This window comes from Juglans microcarpa x Juglans regia, chromosome 2D, assembly GCF_004785595.1.
Source record: "Juglans microcarpa x Juglans regia isolate MS1-56 chromosome 2D, Jm3101_v1.0, whole genome shotgun sequence".
Taxonomy (NCBI): Eukaryota; Viridiplantae; Streptophyta; class Magnoliopsida; order Fagales; family Juglandaceae; genus Juglans; species Juglans microcarpa x Juglans regia.
Genome location: NC_054596.1, coordinates 11,383,697 through 11,402,726, shown reverse-complemented (window position 1 = coordinate 11,402,726; position 19,030 = coordinate 11,383,697). Strand labels below are relative to the sequence as shown.

General features: G+C 34.2%; 2 protein-coding genes and 1 pseudogene across 4 annotated transcripts; 2 read left to right on the top strand and 1 right to left on the bottom strand.

The window, feature by feature from the left end:
• Positions 1-722: 722 nt before the first annotated feature.
• On the bottom strand, positions 723-3,556 carry LOC121249255 (annotated as a pseudogene).
• A 5,305-nt stretch (positions 3,557-8,861) lies between these two features.
• On the top strand, positions 8,862-16,667 carry LOC121249821 (probable methyltransferase PMT26). Of its 3 annotated transcripts, none has more exons than XM_041148629.1 (9): positions 8,862-8,986; positions 10,112-11,207; positions 11,292-11,441; positions 13,370-13,640; positions 13,976-14,086; positions 14,171-14,345; positions 15,365-15,637; positions 15,768-15,962; positions 16,058-16,667. In XM_041148629.1, exons 2-9 carry the CDS (start codon positions 10,149-10,151, stop codon positions 16,284-16,286), a joined length of 2,463 nt encoding a protein of 820 aa, XP_041004563.1. In that variant the 5' UTR covers positions 8,862-8,986; positions 10,112-10,148; the 3' UTR covers positions 16,287-16,667. The 3 variants fall into 3 exon arrangements, with proteins under 3 accessions (XP_041004563.1, XP_041004562.1, XP_041004561.1); XM_041148628.1 differs by lacking the exon at positions 8,862-8,986 and adding an exon at positions 9,003-9,257; XM_041148627.1 differs by lacking the exon at positions 8,862-8,986 and adding an exon at positions 9,003-9,262.
• An 824-nt stretch (positions 16,668-17,491) lies between these two features.
• On the top strand, positions 17,492-18,601 carry LOC121248763 (nuclear transcription factor Y subunit B-3). The gene has a single exon (XM_041147318.1). The coding sequence runs from the start codon at positions 17,802-17,804 to the stop codon at positions 18,438-18,440; it is 639 nt and encodes a 212-aa protein (XP_041003252.1). The 5' UTR covers positions 17,492-17,801; the 3' UTR covers positions 18,441-18,601.
• The last annotated feature ends 429 nt before the right edge of the window (positions 18,602-19,030 follow it).

The window sequence follows — 19,030 nt, the reverse complement described above, 5'->3', positions numbered from 1 at the left end:
CGTTTTAGATACCTCCAAAATTGTGTTGTTCTACTATTAGTATAATGTTTTTTAAATATATATATATATATTATATGCAGTGTGGAGGTGGGGGGAAAAGTGGACAAGGGTACCTCGTCCAACCCCCAGCACCCATAAGGGTGCCTAGATGCGAGCAGGGTACCCCACCCTCGCATCCTGCAGACCCTCAAAGATCTGTTATTATGACAATGTAATTGCACAAAGCATCTCATCATTTGGAAACAAGAACGGTATGTAACATATAGTACTCAAGAATACAATATTCCTATCAAAACATGATCAGACATTGAAAATTGTATTGGGAACTAATTAACTAGGTGCTTAATTACGTAGCTACATACACTTTAATCAGAAAGCCCCAGCCCCATTAAAAAAAAATACATATGGCCAGCTTGTTAGACCACAAAGAATATACATGCAAAAGATTCAGGAAATGTTTGGATACAAAAAGTATATTAATTCATTTCATTTCATTTAATCATTATAATTTTCTTAAATTTTCACACAAAATATAATTAACAATTCAAACTTTTTCAAATTTTAAAATAATAATAATATTAAAAAATAATATTCTAATAATATTTTATTCAACTTTCAACTTTTATCTCAACTTATCTTTTCTCAACTCACTATCAAATCTCACCTATCTTATACCTATCAATGCTTCTCGATCATGATCAGCTAGTGTGGCAGAACCCTGGCTAGATTTGTGCAACGAGAAGCTCATTCCACGTGTCCGGAATGCCCAGTAGGCACCAATGTAAGCAGTCGTTTTGAACAGCAGTTCTTCTAACGCTGTAGTGGGACATGTGACCCTCATCCCTCAGTCTTGAAATTGCAGTTACATCCAAAATCTTCACTTGAGTACCCTTTATAGCACCCTCAATAATTGGATCGCTTGATCTATCCTGCACAACTTCACTTCCTCCCGATAATGGTGTGGTATTGTCACAGCTACCCCCAGTGTTCCAGTCCCCATTCACATAATGTCTAGGTGAGATAGTCCTAAAGAAAACTTTAAGACGTGGATGCGAGGGAAGATGTGAATCAAGCCATCTGACAATGCTATGAATTGTAAACTTCTTGGCATTTTCGATTTCAGAAAGTTTTTTATTTTCATTGCGCTTTCCATCTGCGAACATCACCCAACGATTTGCATTAAGCTTAAACCTGTTCCAGTGGTGTTCTGTGTTAAGAACCAACACATCAATTTGATGGAGGAACCGTCTCAGGAAAGCTGGTGGACGGTCCAAATGCATAGCCACATGGGAGGCTCGCGGTCTGAGATATTAAGGGGCACAAGTCACCAGATCGCTCAGACTTGCTGACCAGTAGTATAAAATGGTCGTATCGGTTTTTCGAAACCGATACGCCCAGCCTTTCGGACGAATGTCTCCTCGAGCTTTCCGAAGACCATACTTTGTTCCCACATTTTCAACTCCAAGGCTCCCTTCCCCTGCAGTGGCCATGAACATTAAAGACTGGAACTGCTGCCAGCCCAATGAATCTCCTATAAATGCAATCGTTACCCTGCATTCTGGAATGTATAGTCACACTTCAAATCATCAACATAACCCAAACATGCGCCTTGCTTGGTCTATAACCTTAAATTTATGACAACCATGTCAACCCATATTGAGCAGTTAACTGTTCTGCACAAACCAAGTGGGATGCCAATGGAAAGGATGTGACTGCAATCATAATCTGTTTGAACGAAGGGATTATTTTTTTTTTTCCTTTTTGTAGATAAAGACTCGTACCTTTTCAAGAATACGGATGGCTCAAACTCAGGCATTTCACAATTTTCTGGCTGCCAACGATATCCCTCATAAGAAAAATCCTTTCGTTGTGTTAGTCTACATGCCCACATTGGTGATAACCACTTGCATCCAAATCTTGAATACAATGGCCTTCGGCTGTCTGCAGCCCATCTACCCTGGGCATAATTGCAGACTACATAGGTGAAACACTGGAGAAACTTGGTTTCGATATGGAGAGTGCAAAGCTTACATTTTGGACTATGCATCAATTAAACCTCGTTTGACCCTTCTAACAAACTTCGGAAAGCATACATATTGTGAAGCAAAGATTTTATAGAGCTTCTATTTTTGCTAAACTTTGTTCCACAAAATTCCCCATGAGAACAACTACAATAGCTGACAAAAATCCAACCAATTTTAACCCTATAAATCTAATTTAATAACTTTGGTTATAAACAGCCAAGGTCCTCTTACATTGTATTATAAATCTAAAACGTTCATGAGTATAGATAAAGAAAGGCAGCAAAGGTCTATTTTCATTATTTACCAGTTCTGTCTCTGAAGAGGGAGGGGGGAAATAGCAGAAGGGTCAAGGCCCTCTTACATTGCACAAAGAACTAGAGATGTCAACTTAATGATCCCAGCAGGGGCGAGCCAGAATTTTCCTCCCGTGCAAGCAATTAACAAGTAGTTCATAATACAATCTTTTTTTTAACTAAATCAAAAAATCAATTTCAACACACAACATACTGTTCTGTTCTGTTCTGGCCACAGAATGTTGAATGTAGGCCATTTTGAAAACTGTCCTATTACAGTGGAGGCAATGCCCCCCACTGACTTGAATGTGGCTTTGTGCCTGCAAAACATTTGTGCAGATTTTCCTCATAAAGCAGAGGCACATGTTGAAAACCATAAAACCCTGAATTATTAGGAAGGACAGGGAACATGTTGGGCCCTGGCTTATGAAGCCTTCATAGAGAGAATATTAAGCCATCACTCTAAGTTACAGAAGTTTTTTCCGTGTTCAGATTTTATATTAGAGAAAAAATACACAACACCTAATACAAATAAAACCATCATTTATAGAGTGAAATTAAGTGAAATTAAAAACATCAAAATCAGTATTCAGAATAGCTGCAAAGTCTTTAGCTTTCCATGTTCAAATCCTTCTACATCTGGCTATTCTTATTGCTAGGAATTAATTATAGAGCCAACAAAAATTAATCCTTGTCATTACTTGAGTGGATGTTCTTACCTCATAGCCTCATGTCCTTTGCAGAAAACGTAGTAAATAAACTACAGTTTCAGATATCAAATATCACAAGTTCCTTAGAATGGATGCATATATGCATTCTACCTGGAGGTATAGTCAGTAAAAAGCTAAATGACCTTATGCGCTTCATTTACCTCTTGTAAGCCATAAAAAACTCAAGGAAAATGGTTGGAAATAATAGATGGGGCGAGCCTTTTTTTTCATTTACCTTTCATTTTCATGCTTTTCCCGAATGTCTGTAGATAGTAAATGAGAGAACAAAACAGTTAAGTGCAAAATAAAAGTTTGCAAAAATTTCAAAGAAGCATGCATTTGTATTCAATATGAAAAATAACCGCACCTTTAGTTTTGGAGGAGGAGTAACATTCCCATCATTGTCTATCATTTCGGGAGAGAATACTTTTATAGCTTCCACAGGTGCAGTACCAAAGATATCTTCTCCTTTTGTTCCTTCTATTATGATTAAATGCGAAATATTTTCCCCAATTTTCCCCCTTGGCATTATTGATACTACAGAGTCATTTCTGGTGCCCAAATGAAACTCTATGCATGGCAAGCATGCACAAAACAAGTGTACTGCCATGGTAAATTCTTACGTCTTTTTCTCTTCATCAGAGCCTTGTAAACGGTTTCTTGGTGCACTCCACGAGCCGGTCTTTTATATTTCAATCAGTAACTTGTCAAAATAACAGAAGAAATATACAATTGCTATGGTATACACATGCATGCATAGACACACAAACCTGGAGAAGGAATTACTATATACAGCTCATGGGCTGATGGTAAAGTACATAAAAAAGGGTTCTTTTCCCAAACCCAAAGTGCTATGGTTGTAACAATGAGAATAGGCAGAGTTGCACGAAGATTTCTCCCCCTCAATCTATGATTATTTCCTCCTTTCATCTCTGGTAAAACAAATTACAAAAAACAAAAATTATAGATCCCTCGAGCAGAGGTTGATGCTTCTTAATCAGGTTTTTCTGTGTGAAATGTATTCAGAAAAGGTCCAAAAACTCGGAGGCAATCACTAGTACTGGTGGCTTCATCTGCATGAGATAAGCAAAAGAAAGAAAGAAAAAATCAAAGGCATTGATGCACAGAATAACCCAAAGAAAAACTCAAAAAGGCATATTTTCTAAAGAGCGAATAAATAAAGCTCAGTTAGTACAAGTCAACATCCAGTATCTTCAGAGTATTCAATATCTTCTGCAAAATTAACGATGCATGAGTACCCAAACGAAAATGTACGGTATAATTCAAGTGGAAGAATATTCATTGGGAGCTTCAAGAAAATGCATGAAAACCTGTGTCACTGTGTGATTTCGAAGCCTCGCGTGCGTGCGTGCGTGCGTTGCTTCTAGTATTTGGAGATTTCCTAGCCTCGTGTGGGAGATTTTGTAATCTGACCTGTTCTAGTTGTGAACCAGTAACATCCCACGTCCGCACTGTTAGTACTGCTATTTAATATTTTTTTATTATTTTTACTTATTATTTATTATTATTTAATATTATTTTTTTATTATTATTCACAGCATGCACAAACCAACCTTAATTTCTGCTTCTGGGAGTCGGTGAGATGATGTAATCTGAACCGATTTGATGCTTCAGTCAAATGTTCTATGATTTTATTATATTTATTTTATTTATTAAAGTGGTAACATTGGCCGCTTTTATGAATTTGTTGAATTAATTAATATATGGTAGAAATCTTTTCATTCTTCAAAGAGAAATTCATCAATTAATAATTAAAGTCAAAAGTTTTATTGGAGTTGGTCACAACCAGATCTCAACCAGCTTGAGGTGCATGGTACCCTCATGTCAAATCGAGTTTTCCCCTTTTTTTCTAAATACTAAAGTAACCTCCAATAAATGCATGTATCCTTTTAGTGCATTAAATGATGGTTTAGCTGTTCATTAAAAAAAATGGTCAATTTTTGTATATAATGGGTTGGCGAAACTTCACCTAAACTAGTGCTTCTCTACCGTTTTCAAATAAAAAAAAAAAAAAACTACATTATCCTTTGCGCGTTTGGGTAGCGGTATACTGTAAAAAATAATAATAAAATAATAAATAATAATAATAAAATAATAAATAATAATAAAATATTCTAATAATACTTTAAATATTCTCAGTATCCAAACTAGATAAAATAAAAATAAAGAGTAATGATACACTTATAATTATTTATATAATTTTAATTTTAAATTAATAATATTTTTAAAAAAATAACTTGTAAAAAAATTACTACATTCTAATTAGATTTGAAAAAATAAAAAAATAATAATACTCTTACAATTTTTTTAAAATTCTTTATTCAATGTTTGAAATGTAAGGCACATTTATAAAAGTTATGTGTATATTTTTTAGCAAGAGCATCCATATTGATCTATATATATGCAAAGTTATATTTGTATAATATGACCCTCAAATTATCTATATTAATTTATGTAAATTAAATATTTAGCTAGTTATGAATAATACTTATCTAAATTTGAATAACTATTATTCACTCTACAAAATATATTTTAATCATTATTTATCTCTCCTCCAACTCTCTCTCACAATCATTTCATTTTCTCTCTCCTTCAACAACACAACAAACTTTTACATGTACATTCATTTTATTATTATAATATATTATATATATATGTTTTTCATTTTATTATATTTTTAATATAATATAGAAAAAATTATATTTTCTATTATTACATTTGTATTATTAATATCAAATATACATAGTGATGCTAATTGCAAAATATATATAAAAAAATTTATTTTAGCAAAAGATTAATAATAATAAAATAATTATTATTTTGTTTCAAATATACATAAGCTAATGTGAAAATTTTGTTTGAATGGCAAAATGGTTATGTAAAATAGGTGATTTTATATATAAAAAATTATATTTATAAGTCTTACACACAACACACCATCTTTTTTCTTATTTTTTCAATTATTTTTTTTTATCAAATATATGATATATAGATGATGAGTAGAATAATTTAATTATTTTAAAAATAATAAAATCAAAGAAAATTAAAAAAAAATTAAAAATGATTATTATATGCGAAGCTTATCAATAACAATGCGCCTTTTGGAAAGTGACAATCAAGTAGTTGGACCCACGTTTAAATTGATTATTCTTTTGTCGGGTTAAAAGTCATAAGAGTTGAATTGCTTTTTTATTTAATTTAATTTTTCTAGATGAAACTCTTTATTTAGTCGGTGTTTGATCTAGTACTCCTCCAGCATCGCATCACCGACATTCACTACAAGACCAATTCGACACTAAAATACATAGGTTTATTACAAAAAATAATAATAATAATAAATATAGAATAAATATATATAGAAGTTATTATTAAGAATATTTATTTTATACATATGATATGACATTATTTAGATTACACATCTTTTTAAATGAATGTTAAAAATAATCAACTAAAAATAACTATACAATAAGTATAAAATATACACTATTACAATGATTTTTTTCCTAATATTATCCATAAATATATGATATCATAGTCTCTTGGATGTGTTTTAACTTTTAATAGGACAATGTTTTTAATATTGTTAATTATATTGTATTAGACATGGCCGTACGCATCATGCCGCCGCCACCACCACATCATGTTGGAATATATATATATATATATATATATAGGAATTTTTTTTTCTCCCTGAAGTCTTTTTTATTAAAATATGAAGTTATAATATATCACGAGGCAGGCCTGATGATCTTCATCTGTTTTAAGTTATTATTTTTTTTTTTTGCTTTAAATTCTGGAGTTGAGTTTTTCGATAGAATAAAGTAATGAGAATTGTGATACACGTCTACGTGTGTATTTGTATAAGAGAGCCTCATAATTGCCAGATATGAATAGTCTAATCTATTTAATTTAACAAATGGGAGGAGAATTCTTTAGAATTCATGTTTGCTGTATGTTTATTTTTACAGATGAGATAAGATAAAATTAAATTTAAAAATTAAATAAATATTTTTTTAATATATTTTTTTAATATTATTCTTATTTTTAAATTTGAAAAAGTTAAATTGTTTATTTTATTTTATGTAAAAATATAAAAAATTATAATAATTAGATGAAATGAATTGAGAGGAGCTATGAAAACAAACGAAACAGAGTTGGAGAATTATCAATGGATCATACGTTTTACATCTATATACATGTGTGTGAATATAATAGTTAAAGAATTTTAAAAATTCTCTCCAATCGATTATCTAAATGGAAATAGATTTTTACTATGTATTAATTATCTCCCTTCCTCTTTCTTTTTCTAATTATTTTTCTTTTTCCTCTAGCTAGGCTGGATTAATCATTGACCAAAGAAAAGACAAAAGCAAAAAGCAGAGGGAAAATTTACTTGTGTACAAAGGAAGTAGCTGTAGGACTCCTTCCTCTTTGGTGGGATCATGATTCATATGGGTGAAGCCACCTTGAGAAAGAGACGGGGGAAATTTCTTGACCCTGACAACCTCTGCTGTGAATGGGAGGGCATTGAGAGAGACAACCTTAGTTGTGCTGGCTTGATCTTCTTTAGATGTTAGTTTTTTTCAATGGTTGGATATGTTATTATTGATGGTAATTATGATTATCGATTATCATTTTGATTTGTCACGATTTAATTGTGAATACATACAATTGATATAATACATTATAATAAGAGAAAATTTATTATTAATCAAGTTAGATCAATCATTTAGATGAATATTATTTATTTATATCAAGCTAATCAATATGTGTTGAACCAATTTCGTTTTGAGTTAAATACACTGTGATTAATATATTAATGAATTATGTAGACAACATGACACGACTTATTTATTTTAACAGATTCAATTATAATTGAAAAAGTTCGACTCATTTGATGAAATGAGTTGGATTAATCTCAAGTCATATATCGCCAATAAACGAAAATTATTGCTTGTGTGGCTGCAATATATCCATATTTTAAAGATGATATCTAATACAGATGGTATACTAAATTTAATACATAAAAAATTATGAAATTGCTGAGATGCATACACCCAAAGTATAGAAGAAAATAGAATCCCACACAAACAAACATGACAATAGTTGTGGTGTCTTAGGACATGTTTGGTAAATGATTTGAAGATATTTTGTTTTTTGAGATATCAATATATATTGGTATCTATAAAGTTGTTTGGACAGAAAGTGGAATTCAAACCATGCATAAGTTTCTATCTGAATTTAAAATATTTATGTTAATAACATTTATTGGTATGAAAAATCTTTCGGAAAATATTAAATTATATATTTAAAGAAACAGGTATTTCTCCCCATTATGACAAATCTGTGATTATCTGAAAGTACAAGAGTTTCTAAAGTATGTAGAGTAGTGTTAGGCTACCGGCCAATTATGACAGTTAGGCATGTCACTAGTATAAATTTATTTTTTTATATTTTTAATATTTGTTAATATTTTTAAAAAATAAAAAAAATATATCAAAATATTAAAAGTGAATTTCTTAATTATTAAATAAAAAAATTTTAAAATTTTAAAAATATGATCGACGAAGAATAAACTGAGGCGATATATTAACATTTCTCTTTAAGGGTGAGTTTGGATGTTGAAGTGAGTTGAGTTGAGTTGAATTGAGACGATAAAATATTATTAGAATATTATTTTTTAATATTATTATTATTTTAGAATTTAAAAAAATTGAATTATTTATTATATTTTTATTAAAATTTAAAAAAATTATAATAATAAATTAAGATGAATTGAGAATAATTCATGTTTCAAACGAAGCCTAAGTATGTAAAAGGATGCTGGTGCTCGGACAGACAGCATGGGAGACGTTGATCCAGAGATGCATCGTGATCGTATATTCGTATACATTCCTACAGATTTCTTGTGACGCCTCACGCTGCGATTTCTTCAAAGGCAGGCCTGCCCCCTCTCTTTCTCGGGAAATATTGTATATATTCGTATATTATTAATCCACAAATGAATATAATAAAATAATATAGTTGAACAGGAAGCAACTCAGATCCCATGTCTATTTGCTTTTAAAATCTCATATTTTCCACTCTTTCTATTCATCCTCTGCTCTAAGCAACACCGATCCGTGTCTCTGGTTCTCTCTTAAGAAAAATGGAGGACTAGCCCGTAGCTCCCAGTTCTGCTCCCACTCAGACACGCTTCCATTTTTCCCGTAAGGTATCTAAGATTCAGTTCATTGATATATTTGGTCTTTCATCGGATATTCGGCTTTTGCAGTTACTTCGGTTGCATAACGTCTTTTTTTTTTTTTTTTTTTTTTTTTACCCTTCTTTCTGGGCGTGTTCGTGCGCAGACGCGTGTTTAGGAGTTTGTAGTTACCATACTCGCATTTGAGCTCAATCAATACTGGGTTTCTTAACTTTCATTTTCTATGTTGCTTGAATTACATGATGTTATGCAACTTTGATGCAGATCTAATGCAAATTCTTTGCTTTTGTTTGTTTCTTATGGCATATCTTTGATTTTATGGCCGAGATCTCTCTTTCTCTTGTTTTATGCGATTTTTTGCTGAGTTGCAGTGCAGATCTATTTTGGTTCTCATGCATCAAGTTCATAGTGATTACCCTTAGGCACCATTTGTTTCCTTTTCTGCATCTGAATCTGTGTTTGCGAAGTTCAAGTTTTGAATGCCACTTTATGAATCTTAGTGGTTGGATCTCGGGTATTACTGTTGTGAGTCCCACGTTGGTCGGTTCTGTACTTTCCCAATGGTTTAGGTAACAGTTGAGTCTCTGCTCTTAGTAGTTTAGATTTTTTGGGGTTGGGTTATTTAATTGATGTTGGTGGGTCTTTCTATTATCCTTCATCAATAAATCTCTGACTCTGGTGGAACATTTAACGGTTTTGTAATTGCAATATGGACATGTCGGCAATATTGATGTCTAGAGCATATACATAGGGTAATTAATCTTGTGTGATATTTGTACTTCTGCGTTAATTATGTTGGATCTGTTGGACTTTTGTTCAATGGTCTGAGATTGATTTAATTCTGTTTTCATTTTCTAGGTGATAAATTATCCAGGAGGAATAGTGCTAAGAAAACATGGCGTTAGGGAAATATGCTCGAGTAGACAACAGAAGATCATCGTCGTCCTACTGCTCGATGGTGTCTATTGTCATTTTTGTGGCGTTTTGTTTAGTTGGGGTTTGGATGATGACATCATCCTCTGTTGTTCCTGTTCAAAATGTGGATGCTCCTCAGGAGAATAAGGATGAGGTGAAGGAACAAGTGAGTGAGAGCAATGGTGGTAATACTCGGCAATTTGAGGATAATCCGGGCGATTTGCCCGAGGATGCGACTAAAGGAGACATTAATGTAAATTCTGAGAGCAACTCTAACACGGAAGAAACCCAAGAAGAGAAGCCGGAAGAGAAGCCTGAGGAAAGACCTGAAGAGAATCAGGAGGAAAAGACTGAAGAGAGGCTGGAGGAAAATCCTGATGCAAATGAAGATACCAAGTCAGATGATGGATCAAATACTGAAGCAGGAGATGGAGAAAGAAGAACAGATGATGAAGAACCAAATTCAGATGGTGGGGAGGCAAAAACTGATGGAGGTGATGGTTCTGAGCAAGAAGATGGTGCGGGTGAGAAAAAGTCTGATTCGAATGAGAATGAGAATAAATCAGAGAACTCGGATGAAACCGAGGATGGAGAAAAGGTGGGTGGTCAGGTAGAGGAGAAGGTGGAGCAAAATGAGAAGAAGGAATCGGATGAAAACTCCAGCGAGAAAAAGGAAAATGATCAGCCCCAAAACCAGAGTTTAAACGAGGTATTTCCTTCTGGTGCTCAATCAGAGATTTTGAATGAATCTACCACCCAAAGTGGGGCTTGGTCAACTCAAGCGACAGAGTCAAAGAATGAGAAAGACTTTCAAAAATCTTCCGCGCAACAGACCAGCTATGATTGGAAACTTTGCAATGTCACTGCTGGGCATGATTACATCCCATGCCTTGACAATTGGCAAGCAATTAGAAGTCTTAGAAGTACTAAGCATTATGAGCATCGAGAGAGGCAGTGTCCTGAGGAAGCCCCCACTTGCCTTGTTTCTCTTCCTGAAGGATATAGGCGCCCAATTGAGTGGCCTAATAGCAGGGAAAAGGTAAGCCCAATTAGATTAGGTGAAGTTCATTTGTAATTTGTGTTTCTTGTCTCTGAGATGAACTGATAAGATGCATTCCTGCAGATCTGGTACCATAATGTTCCCCACATCAAGCTTGCACAAGTTAAGGGGCATCAGAATTGGGTGAAAGTTACTGGTGAATATCTCACTTTTCCCGGTGGTGGAACCCAATTTAAGCATGGTGCTCTTCATTACATTGACTTCATACAGGATGTAAGTCCTTTGATACATGTGGTTCTGCATTCTATCCATATTAACTTTCATGCTGTTCTTTCTTGTTTCTTAATTTTGTACAGTAATTGGTAAGGGTTTTTCTAACCTTTTTTATTTGGTACAGTCCGTACTTTTGTTCGTTCTTCTGTCTTCACAATCCCCTCTTGTTTGGGCAGAGGTGGAAATGAATGTGTTATGCATATATCATTCATTACTTTCTCTGCTAGATAAAATACATCTATCATCCTCATAATTTGTTTTATTTTTTCTCCTGGAAGCACCTATAAAAAAAGAATTATCCTGCAAGTGTATGTTATGCAGACGTTAGATCATAAGGGGAGCAGAGTTTGAGCTTAGGCTTATTAGACTATGCTGTTGGAGCTTTGTCATTTGTCTTAGATGGAATTTTCATGTAATACCGTGCATTATTCCACTTTTATTGAAATTTTTGGAAATTTGGCCACCAACAAAAATTGTGTAGGTATGGGTGTTTGTGTTTCTGAACATAAAAATTTGGTAGTGATAGCACAGATTGTTATTTTTTTTCAGGAATATTATTATCCTTCATTAGTCCCAGTGAAAACTCCACCTTTCAAATATGACAATTTTAAGTAACCTTACATCTCATAAATAATATTTATCCGCTCAAACTCGTGAGTGAGCAGAACCAATCAAGCATTGGGATAGCTGAATTGGCAAAATCATGTTCTGGAGTCTGACTCTTTTGACTCCTTCCCCAGACAGTTTCATCTGACTAGAAGTTATACAAGGTGGAATACAAGAGATAGGACCTATCTAGTTGCTAAAAAAGAAAGATAGAATACACTCAAAAAAAAAAAAAGTTATATGGCTGGCCTCTCTGGCTAAAAGGTGTAGCATGTGGATTCTGCACCCTTGGAAAGAGTACCTAAAACAGAGTAAACATATGATGCTTGACAATGATTGCATAATACAGTTTAGACACTGATTATTATCTGCAATGCAATTGATTGTGGATGACAGCATCACGCTTATTGTCAACTTTATTTGTTTGTTTTGCTCCCCTTTGTTATTATATCCATGGTTTCAAGTTTTCATTCCAACCAGCATCGTCGTGCCCATTCTTCAATTGATTTCAACTCACTTATCTGGAATAATTTACCATCTTAGTGCTATTTCGGTAAGGAAAATGATAGACAACCATTTTTACAATCCCTCATTTCGGTAGGATATTTTTGTAAAATAACTTATAAAAGTAACATCACTTTACATAAATACCCTCATTTTAAAACATGGATGTATAGAGTCATAAAAAGGGTTGTGCGTGTATCATTACTTGGTCGGTAACTACCATAAAGTTGCTGAGGAACCAGTATTAACTCCAATGCCAGGAAGAAAACTGAATGCAATTTAAGACTCATTTTTAATTAAGTACTTGATTAATTTGGCAAGTAAATCACAGTTTATCTCCAACTATTGGAAAATGACATAATTTGGGAGAAGCAGTTCATCCAAAAAACTACAAAAGCTATATTCTGCCAGTAAGTACTCTTAATTAATTTCTACTTGAAAAAAACCCAGATATCTAACATTATCATTGATAATTTTATAATGAGTAGGTTATACAAATCTTTCTACTTCCCACCTCTTTGAATGACGCTTGCTTACTAAAGCAGGCCTGGCAAGCCCAAACAGGCTCTTGTTCATGAGAGTGTTGGATAACTCAGTTGTCGTTACAATTTATGTTTCCTTCCTTTTGTTTTCTCACAATGATTCTAAATCCCTATTTATTTATTCTTTATATAATATTCATATTGTTTTACTTTTTTGCCTTCGAGAGTGGGGGGTTGGTTGGGTGAAACAGTCATTTCTTATTTTATGTGCAATAATGTTCTTTCTTGTCATCATGGAACAAAATTTGCTCAATGTCAATATCATGCTTTATGCAGTCTGTGCCTGATGTTGCCTGGGGAAAACGCTCCCGTGTTATATTGGATGTTGGATGTGGAGTTGCTAGCTTTGGAGGTTATCTATTTGATAGAAATGTGCTTGCTATGTCATTTGCCCCAAAGGATGAGCATGAAGCCCAAGTGCAATTTGCACTTGAAAGGGGAATTCCCGCAATATCTGCTGTAATGGGCACAAAGAGACTTCCATTTCCTGACCGAGTTTTTGATATTGTCCATTGTGCACGCTGTAGAGTTCCATGGCACATAGAAGGTATTCCAATGTCCCTATTTTGAGAGTTGTGATTAAATGAGCTCAAACTCATTCAAGCTCGAGATACTTTTTAAGGGTGTTTTCTCCCTCCCTAGATTCAAATGCTTGTTTATCTATGTCTAGACATTTTATTTCTTAAAACCACCTGCTTTGACAGATTGTCCCGAACTACATGGTGCTATTTTTAGTAGTTTCCTTTGTTTTGGAAGTTAATTTACAAACTTTTAGTTACGTGGATTTCTTGTATGTGTCGTGTACTGGGGATTCATACTCTCCTAGTCATATAAAATCATTATCTTACTTATCCAAAAAAAACTAAAACTGACAATATGCAGGTGGTAAACTTCTTTTGGAGCTGAATCGTCTGTTGCGTCCTGGTGGTTTCTTTGTCTGGTCTGCTACTCCAGTATATCAGAAGCTTCCTGAAGATGTTGGAATATGGAATGGTAGGTTAATTGTGGATTCCCTGACAGAGCCTGAGTTGGTTGATTGAATCTAACAGCTTGCCCAATTTGGGGGAAATTTTTCAGATATGAAGGAATTAACAAAAGCAATGTGCTGGGAACTAGTTTCGATCAGCAATGATACAGTAGATCGAGTCGGTGCAGCTGTATTTAAGAAGCCTACTTCTAATGAGTGCTATGAGAAAAGATCACAAAGTGAGCCTCCTATCTGCCCAGAGTCCGATGATCCTGATGCAGCCTGGTAACCTTTCTCATTAGCTGGGTCATAAAAATTGTATTGTACTTATGGAGAGAAGAGTTTAGATTTTATTTCAATTATACTTATGGAGTGAATAATTTAGATTTTATTTTTCCTGGATATTTAGGGGTTGTTTGGGAACTTAGATGAGGTGAGATTTTTTATCTCAAAATTTCCTTCACAACCATCACTCAAACACAAAACACTTTTCAATTTCAAATCTTCAACTTTTTCATCTAAGCATTACCTAATCATTACAACTTTCCCAAACCTCCAAACAAAACACATAAAACAATACAATTTTTTCAAGTATCAAAACAAAAATAATATTAAAAAATAATATCAAACAATTTTTTAACTTTATAATAATTTTATTTAACTTTTTCTCTCCCCTTTCCCAAAACCCAATAAAACATCTTAACTCAAATAATTTCATTACTATTCACAAACTATTTCACTACTATTCACAAAATTTTCATCTCATCTCATCTAATTATTTGCCCTATTCACAAGATTCATGATGGTTGGAATAAAAGGTATACACTTTGGTTTTGGCTGAATAAGCCCATTTATATGTTTTGAAGTATGGGATGCACATCCTGTGTTTCTAACACCTAGGGGTTGGCTCAAGTAAAAAGGGGCTTGGTCTTGGTGGTATGGTCCCTCTAGGTCTAAGGTTCAAATCTTCTTGGGTGCAAACAATTTTTAGGGCCATCGGTTTGGGAGACTTTTCCCTTGAATTACCCAATGTGTACTTGCAGAAAACTCTTTGCCATGAGTCTGTGCACTCTTGGGATTAGTCAGGACTTTGTTCTTGGACACCTAGTGCCAATAATAATAATAATAAATGTGTGCAGAAGACTGCAAAGCTATGCATTAGGAAGCAACACAAACTGGCTTCCCTATAATAACTGATGTGTCTTCTGCCAAAAGGGCATTGTCTGATGCAAACACAGACACTTCCATAGTCTTCTAGATGCGTCGCTAATCTATCCATTGTTTTATCTGCTTGTTGGGTGTAGGAATGTGCCATTGCAAGCGTGCATGCACAAAGTGCCTGCAGATGCATCAGAACGTGGGTCTCAATGGCCAGAGCAATGGCCAGCTAGGTTGGAAAAACCACCTTACTGGTTATTGAGTTCCCAGGTTGGAGTTTATGGTAAACCTGCTCCCGAGGATTTCACTGCTGACTATGAGCACTGGAAACGAGTGGTGACCAAATCATATCTTAACGGGTTGGGGATTAACTGGTCAAATGTGAGGAATGTCATGGACATGAGATCTGTGTATGGAGGGTAAGCAAAATGGGTTTGTTTCTTGGTTCAGTATCATTAGTTCTCTTGATTGTTCAGATGGGCTTCTTAGACTACTATATTATTCTTTTTGCTTTTCTCCTTTCCTTCTGATTTTTGGTTGGGCTTGCAGATTTGCTGCAGCTTTGAAAGATTTAAACATTTGGGTCATGAATGTAGTCTCGATAGACTCCCCAGATACCCTACCCATAATTTATGAACGAGGTCTATTTGGTATATATCACGATTGGTGCCAATCATTTAGCACGTACCCTAGGTCCTATGATCTTCTCCATGCAGACCATCTGTTCTCCAAGATTAAACAGAGGTGTGTAAAAGTATTCTATTTCATTTTCCTCTGCAGGAAGTATTGTTCATTTAATTTGATGTAGTCAGATTTTGCAATGGTTTGTGGGTTTACAGGTGTAAGTTAGTTGCGGTAGTTGTGGAGGTCGATCGGATCCTCAGGCCAGAGGGGAAGCTTATTGTTCGTGACAATGTTGAGACCATTAATGAGCTTGAGAACATGCTGAAGTCTATGCATTGGGAGGTCCGTTTGACATACTCTAAGGACAACGAGGGATTGTTGTGTGTTCAGAAGTCCATGTGGCGACCTAACGAATCAGAGACAATCAAGTATGCAATCGCTTAAGCGTGATCAAATCACTTCCTGAGCTTCTATTCTTGAGGTCATGACCCCAAAGAGGTTCGATACTCATTTAGTTTTGCTCTTATTCATATTTATTGCAGCTGTACTACCACCATAATAGCCCATATATCATGTTAGATATAAAGGTCTTTCAATCTGTTGTTTTTCGTTCACTTATTTCTTTGTTTTGATTTTTAATATATTAAGAGGTTGTTGTCTGATTTTCGCTGTAATATCATACTACTTGTTGATGGGAAAATGGGACATGCTTGCAAGTGTAAATCACAATGGTCAAGATATCCGATTATCCTAGATTTTTGGTATTTATCATTATGAAATGTCGCATTTACTCTTTTATGACAAGTGAAAAATGTCTTTATGACTCGTGTGCTGCCTTATTATATATTGTTATTATTATTAATGTTTTGTTTCAATCTTTGAAATCTAGTGAATGTGAAAGGGGCAAACTTTAGTCGCAACAAAGTAAAAGGACTCCAAAATCATAGAGGATGGTGCTGTTTAGTTGAATTGTGTATGGCAGTACATGTAAAGTTCTTGATGGGGGGCTTAAATCTGTTTGTTTCACTTAAAGTGACGAAACCAGAAACAAAAGACAAAAGGCATTCCTTAAGGGTGTTCAATATACTAACAATCAAGAAATGAAACCCCTGCCCTTTTTTTCTTTTGAGTGTGAGAAATACAAACCTGGCCAGCCTGGTCCTTTACACAGGTCTGTGCTTAGATTTATAATTCACTAGTCAGATTTATCGACTTCCCAAATTCTATTTATTCTATTTTTATTATTTCCTTACATCTCTTGAGACGACATTAAATAATTGATAGATAAGAGAAACATGCTAAATAGTTTTTAATAGTTTAATAATATATTATAAAAGAGTATTGTTACATCTACAAAAGAGTTATACAAAAATAATTTTATAGACTGACGTGATTTTATCTAATCCGTTAGATCTATTTTATAATAAAAGGAATGTTATAAATGTTGACGCCACATAATCACAATCAATGCATGCTTTCAAATTACATAGTTTTGGACATTTGAAATTTTATATCGAAGAATACTGTAAATTCTAAATTAAAGATCTCTTTAGGGTCGAAGGTTGAATTGCTACAAATTTTTTTTTTTTTAGAAAAAAAAAAGAAAAGAAAAAGTAAAAAGACACGAGTCAGTACTGATTCTAAAAGCTGTATAGTTGACCAAAGATGAATGATGCCACCTCAACACTCAGAAGAGACAATAGGCAGATTTATATTCAACAAAAAGTTAGTTTGATTGGGTAATGACAGTTAAATTAGCTGCTCCACACAGAGAGCGAGTCCCTGGGACTTTGACTCTGAAAATTCATGAACCAAGACTTTTCCTCCATTTTCCCTCTTCACTTGCCTATCTTTATGCCCATCTGTTCATTTATCTTATCTTATGCAATTCCCATGCAAGCAAGCTCACATGCTCATAATTAATCTCCCTGAGTGAGAGAGATCAGAAACAGGAGATCAATGGAAGATGAGAGCCATGGAAATGAGCTCGATGGAGGAGGAAGCCCAGAAAGCCCATGTCTAAAGCGAAGCACTAGCAACATTAACAAAGAACAAGATCGTTTCCTTCCTATAGCAAATGTAGGTAGGATCATGAAGAAAGTGATTCCGGCCAACGGAAAAATATCGAAGGATGCAAAAGAGACAGTCCAGGAATGTGTTTCCGAGTTCATTAGCTTTGTCACCGGCGAAGCATCCGATAAATGCCAAAGAGAAAAGAGGAAGACAATCAATGGCGACGATATCATATGGGCTATCACAACCCTAGGGTTTGAGGACTACGTGAGCCCCCTCAAAACGTACCTCCAAAAATATAGAGACATTGAAGGAGAGAAGCTTAGCAATATTCCAAAGCAGCAAAGGCTACAACAACAACAACACAAACAAGAACAAAATATACCGTACGATGATGATACTCATGTATATGGCCTAGACAAGAACGATAATAGAACAGTATATTCTTCCATAAGTGATCTTATGTCTCAGCCGCCTTTCGTGGCCACCGATCAGCCATTCTCATTGCATTTCTCCCCAAGTTCAGTTCAAAAACAATTACTGCCACAAGACCAGATTAATGATCATTGGGGCATTGGTAATTAATTAGCTTGAAGAAGATCAGACGAGAGAGAGATCAGAGATCAAATCGAGAGAGATTGGGCCTAGATGTAATATTGCTTGACGTGACATATATTTGGTTATATTGTCACTTGATGTTATATATTATATATATACACATACATATCAGCAAATTTTCTTTGTTCTTTGTTCGATCTTTGGTTGATCACCTCATATATATATATATATATATATATATGTATACACACTAGGTAAAATCAACGTGCAATGCACGTTTGCTTAGTTTATATTTTTTTTAATAATTAATTTTTTATTAATAAAGACATAATTTTTTGGCTTAATTAAGTAACGATGTAATGTTTATGTCATATAAATTAACATCACAAGCAAAAGAAGAGCATTAATTGAAGCTGTAACATGGTCTTATAAATAAATGTCGTCCATAATCTTATGAAAGTTATTTGAGATAATTTTGATTTTAGGATGACCATTCAGTATTTTTCTTATCTTGCATTGCCTCAATAGAGAGGACATTATAATGCTTATGTTTTTTCTCCTTCAGTTTCTCTGGATCTGCATAAACTTGAATCTTCCAGGTTTTTGTTGATAATTTA

What these genes read in the sequence shown, in the direction of transcription:
- LOC121249821 (XM_041148629.1), top strand. Translation starts at nt 10,149, where the DNA reads ATGGCGTTAGGGAAATATGCTCGAGTAGACAACAGAAGATCATCGTCG. An exon ending in AGATGTTGGAATATGGAATG is followed by an intron (nt 14,087 to 14,170) that starts GTAGGTTAATTG and finishes GAAATTTTTCAG; the next exon opens with ATATGAAGGAATTAACAAAA. An exon ending in TTCTCCAAGATTAAACAGAG is followed by an intron (nt 15,963 to 16,057) that starts GTGTGTAAAAGT and finishes GTGGGTTTACAG; the next exon opens with GTGTAAGTTAGTTGCGGTAG.
- LOC121248763 (XM_041147318.1), top strand. Translation starts at nt 17,802, where the DNA reads ATGGAAGATGAGAGCCATGGAAATGAGCTCGATGGAGGAGGAAGCCCA.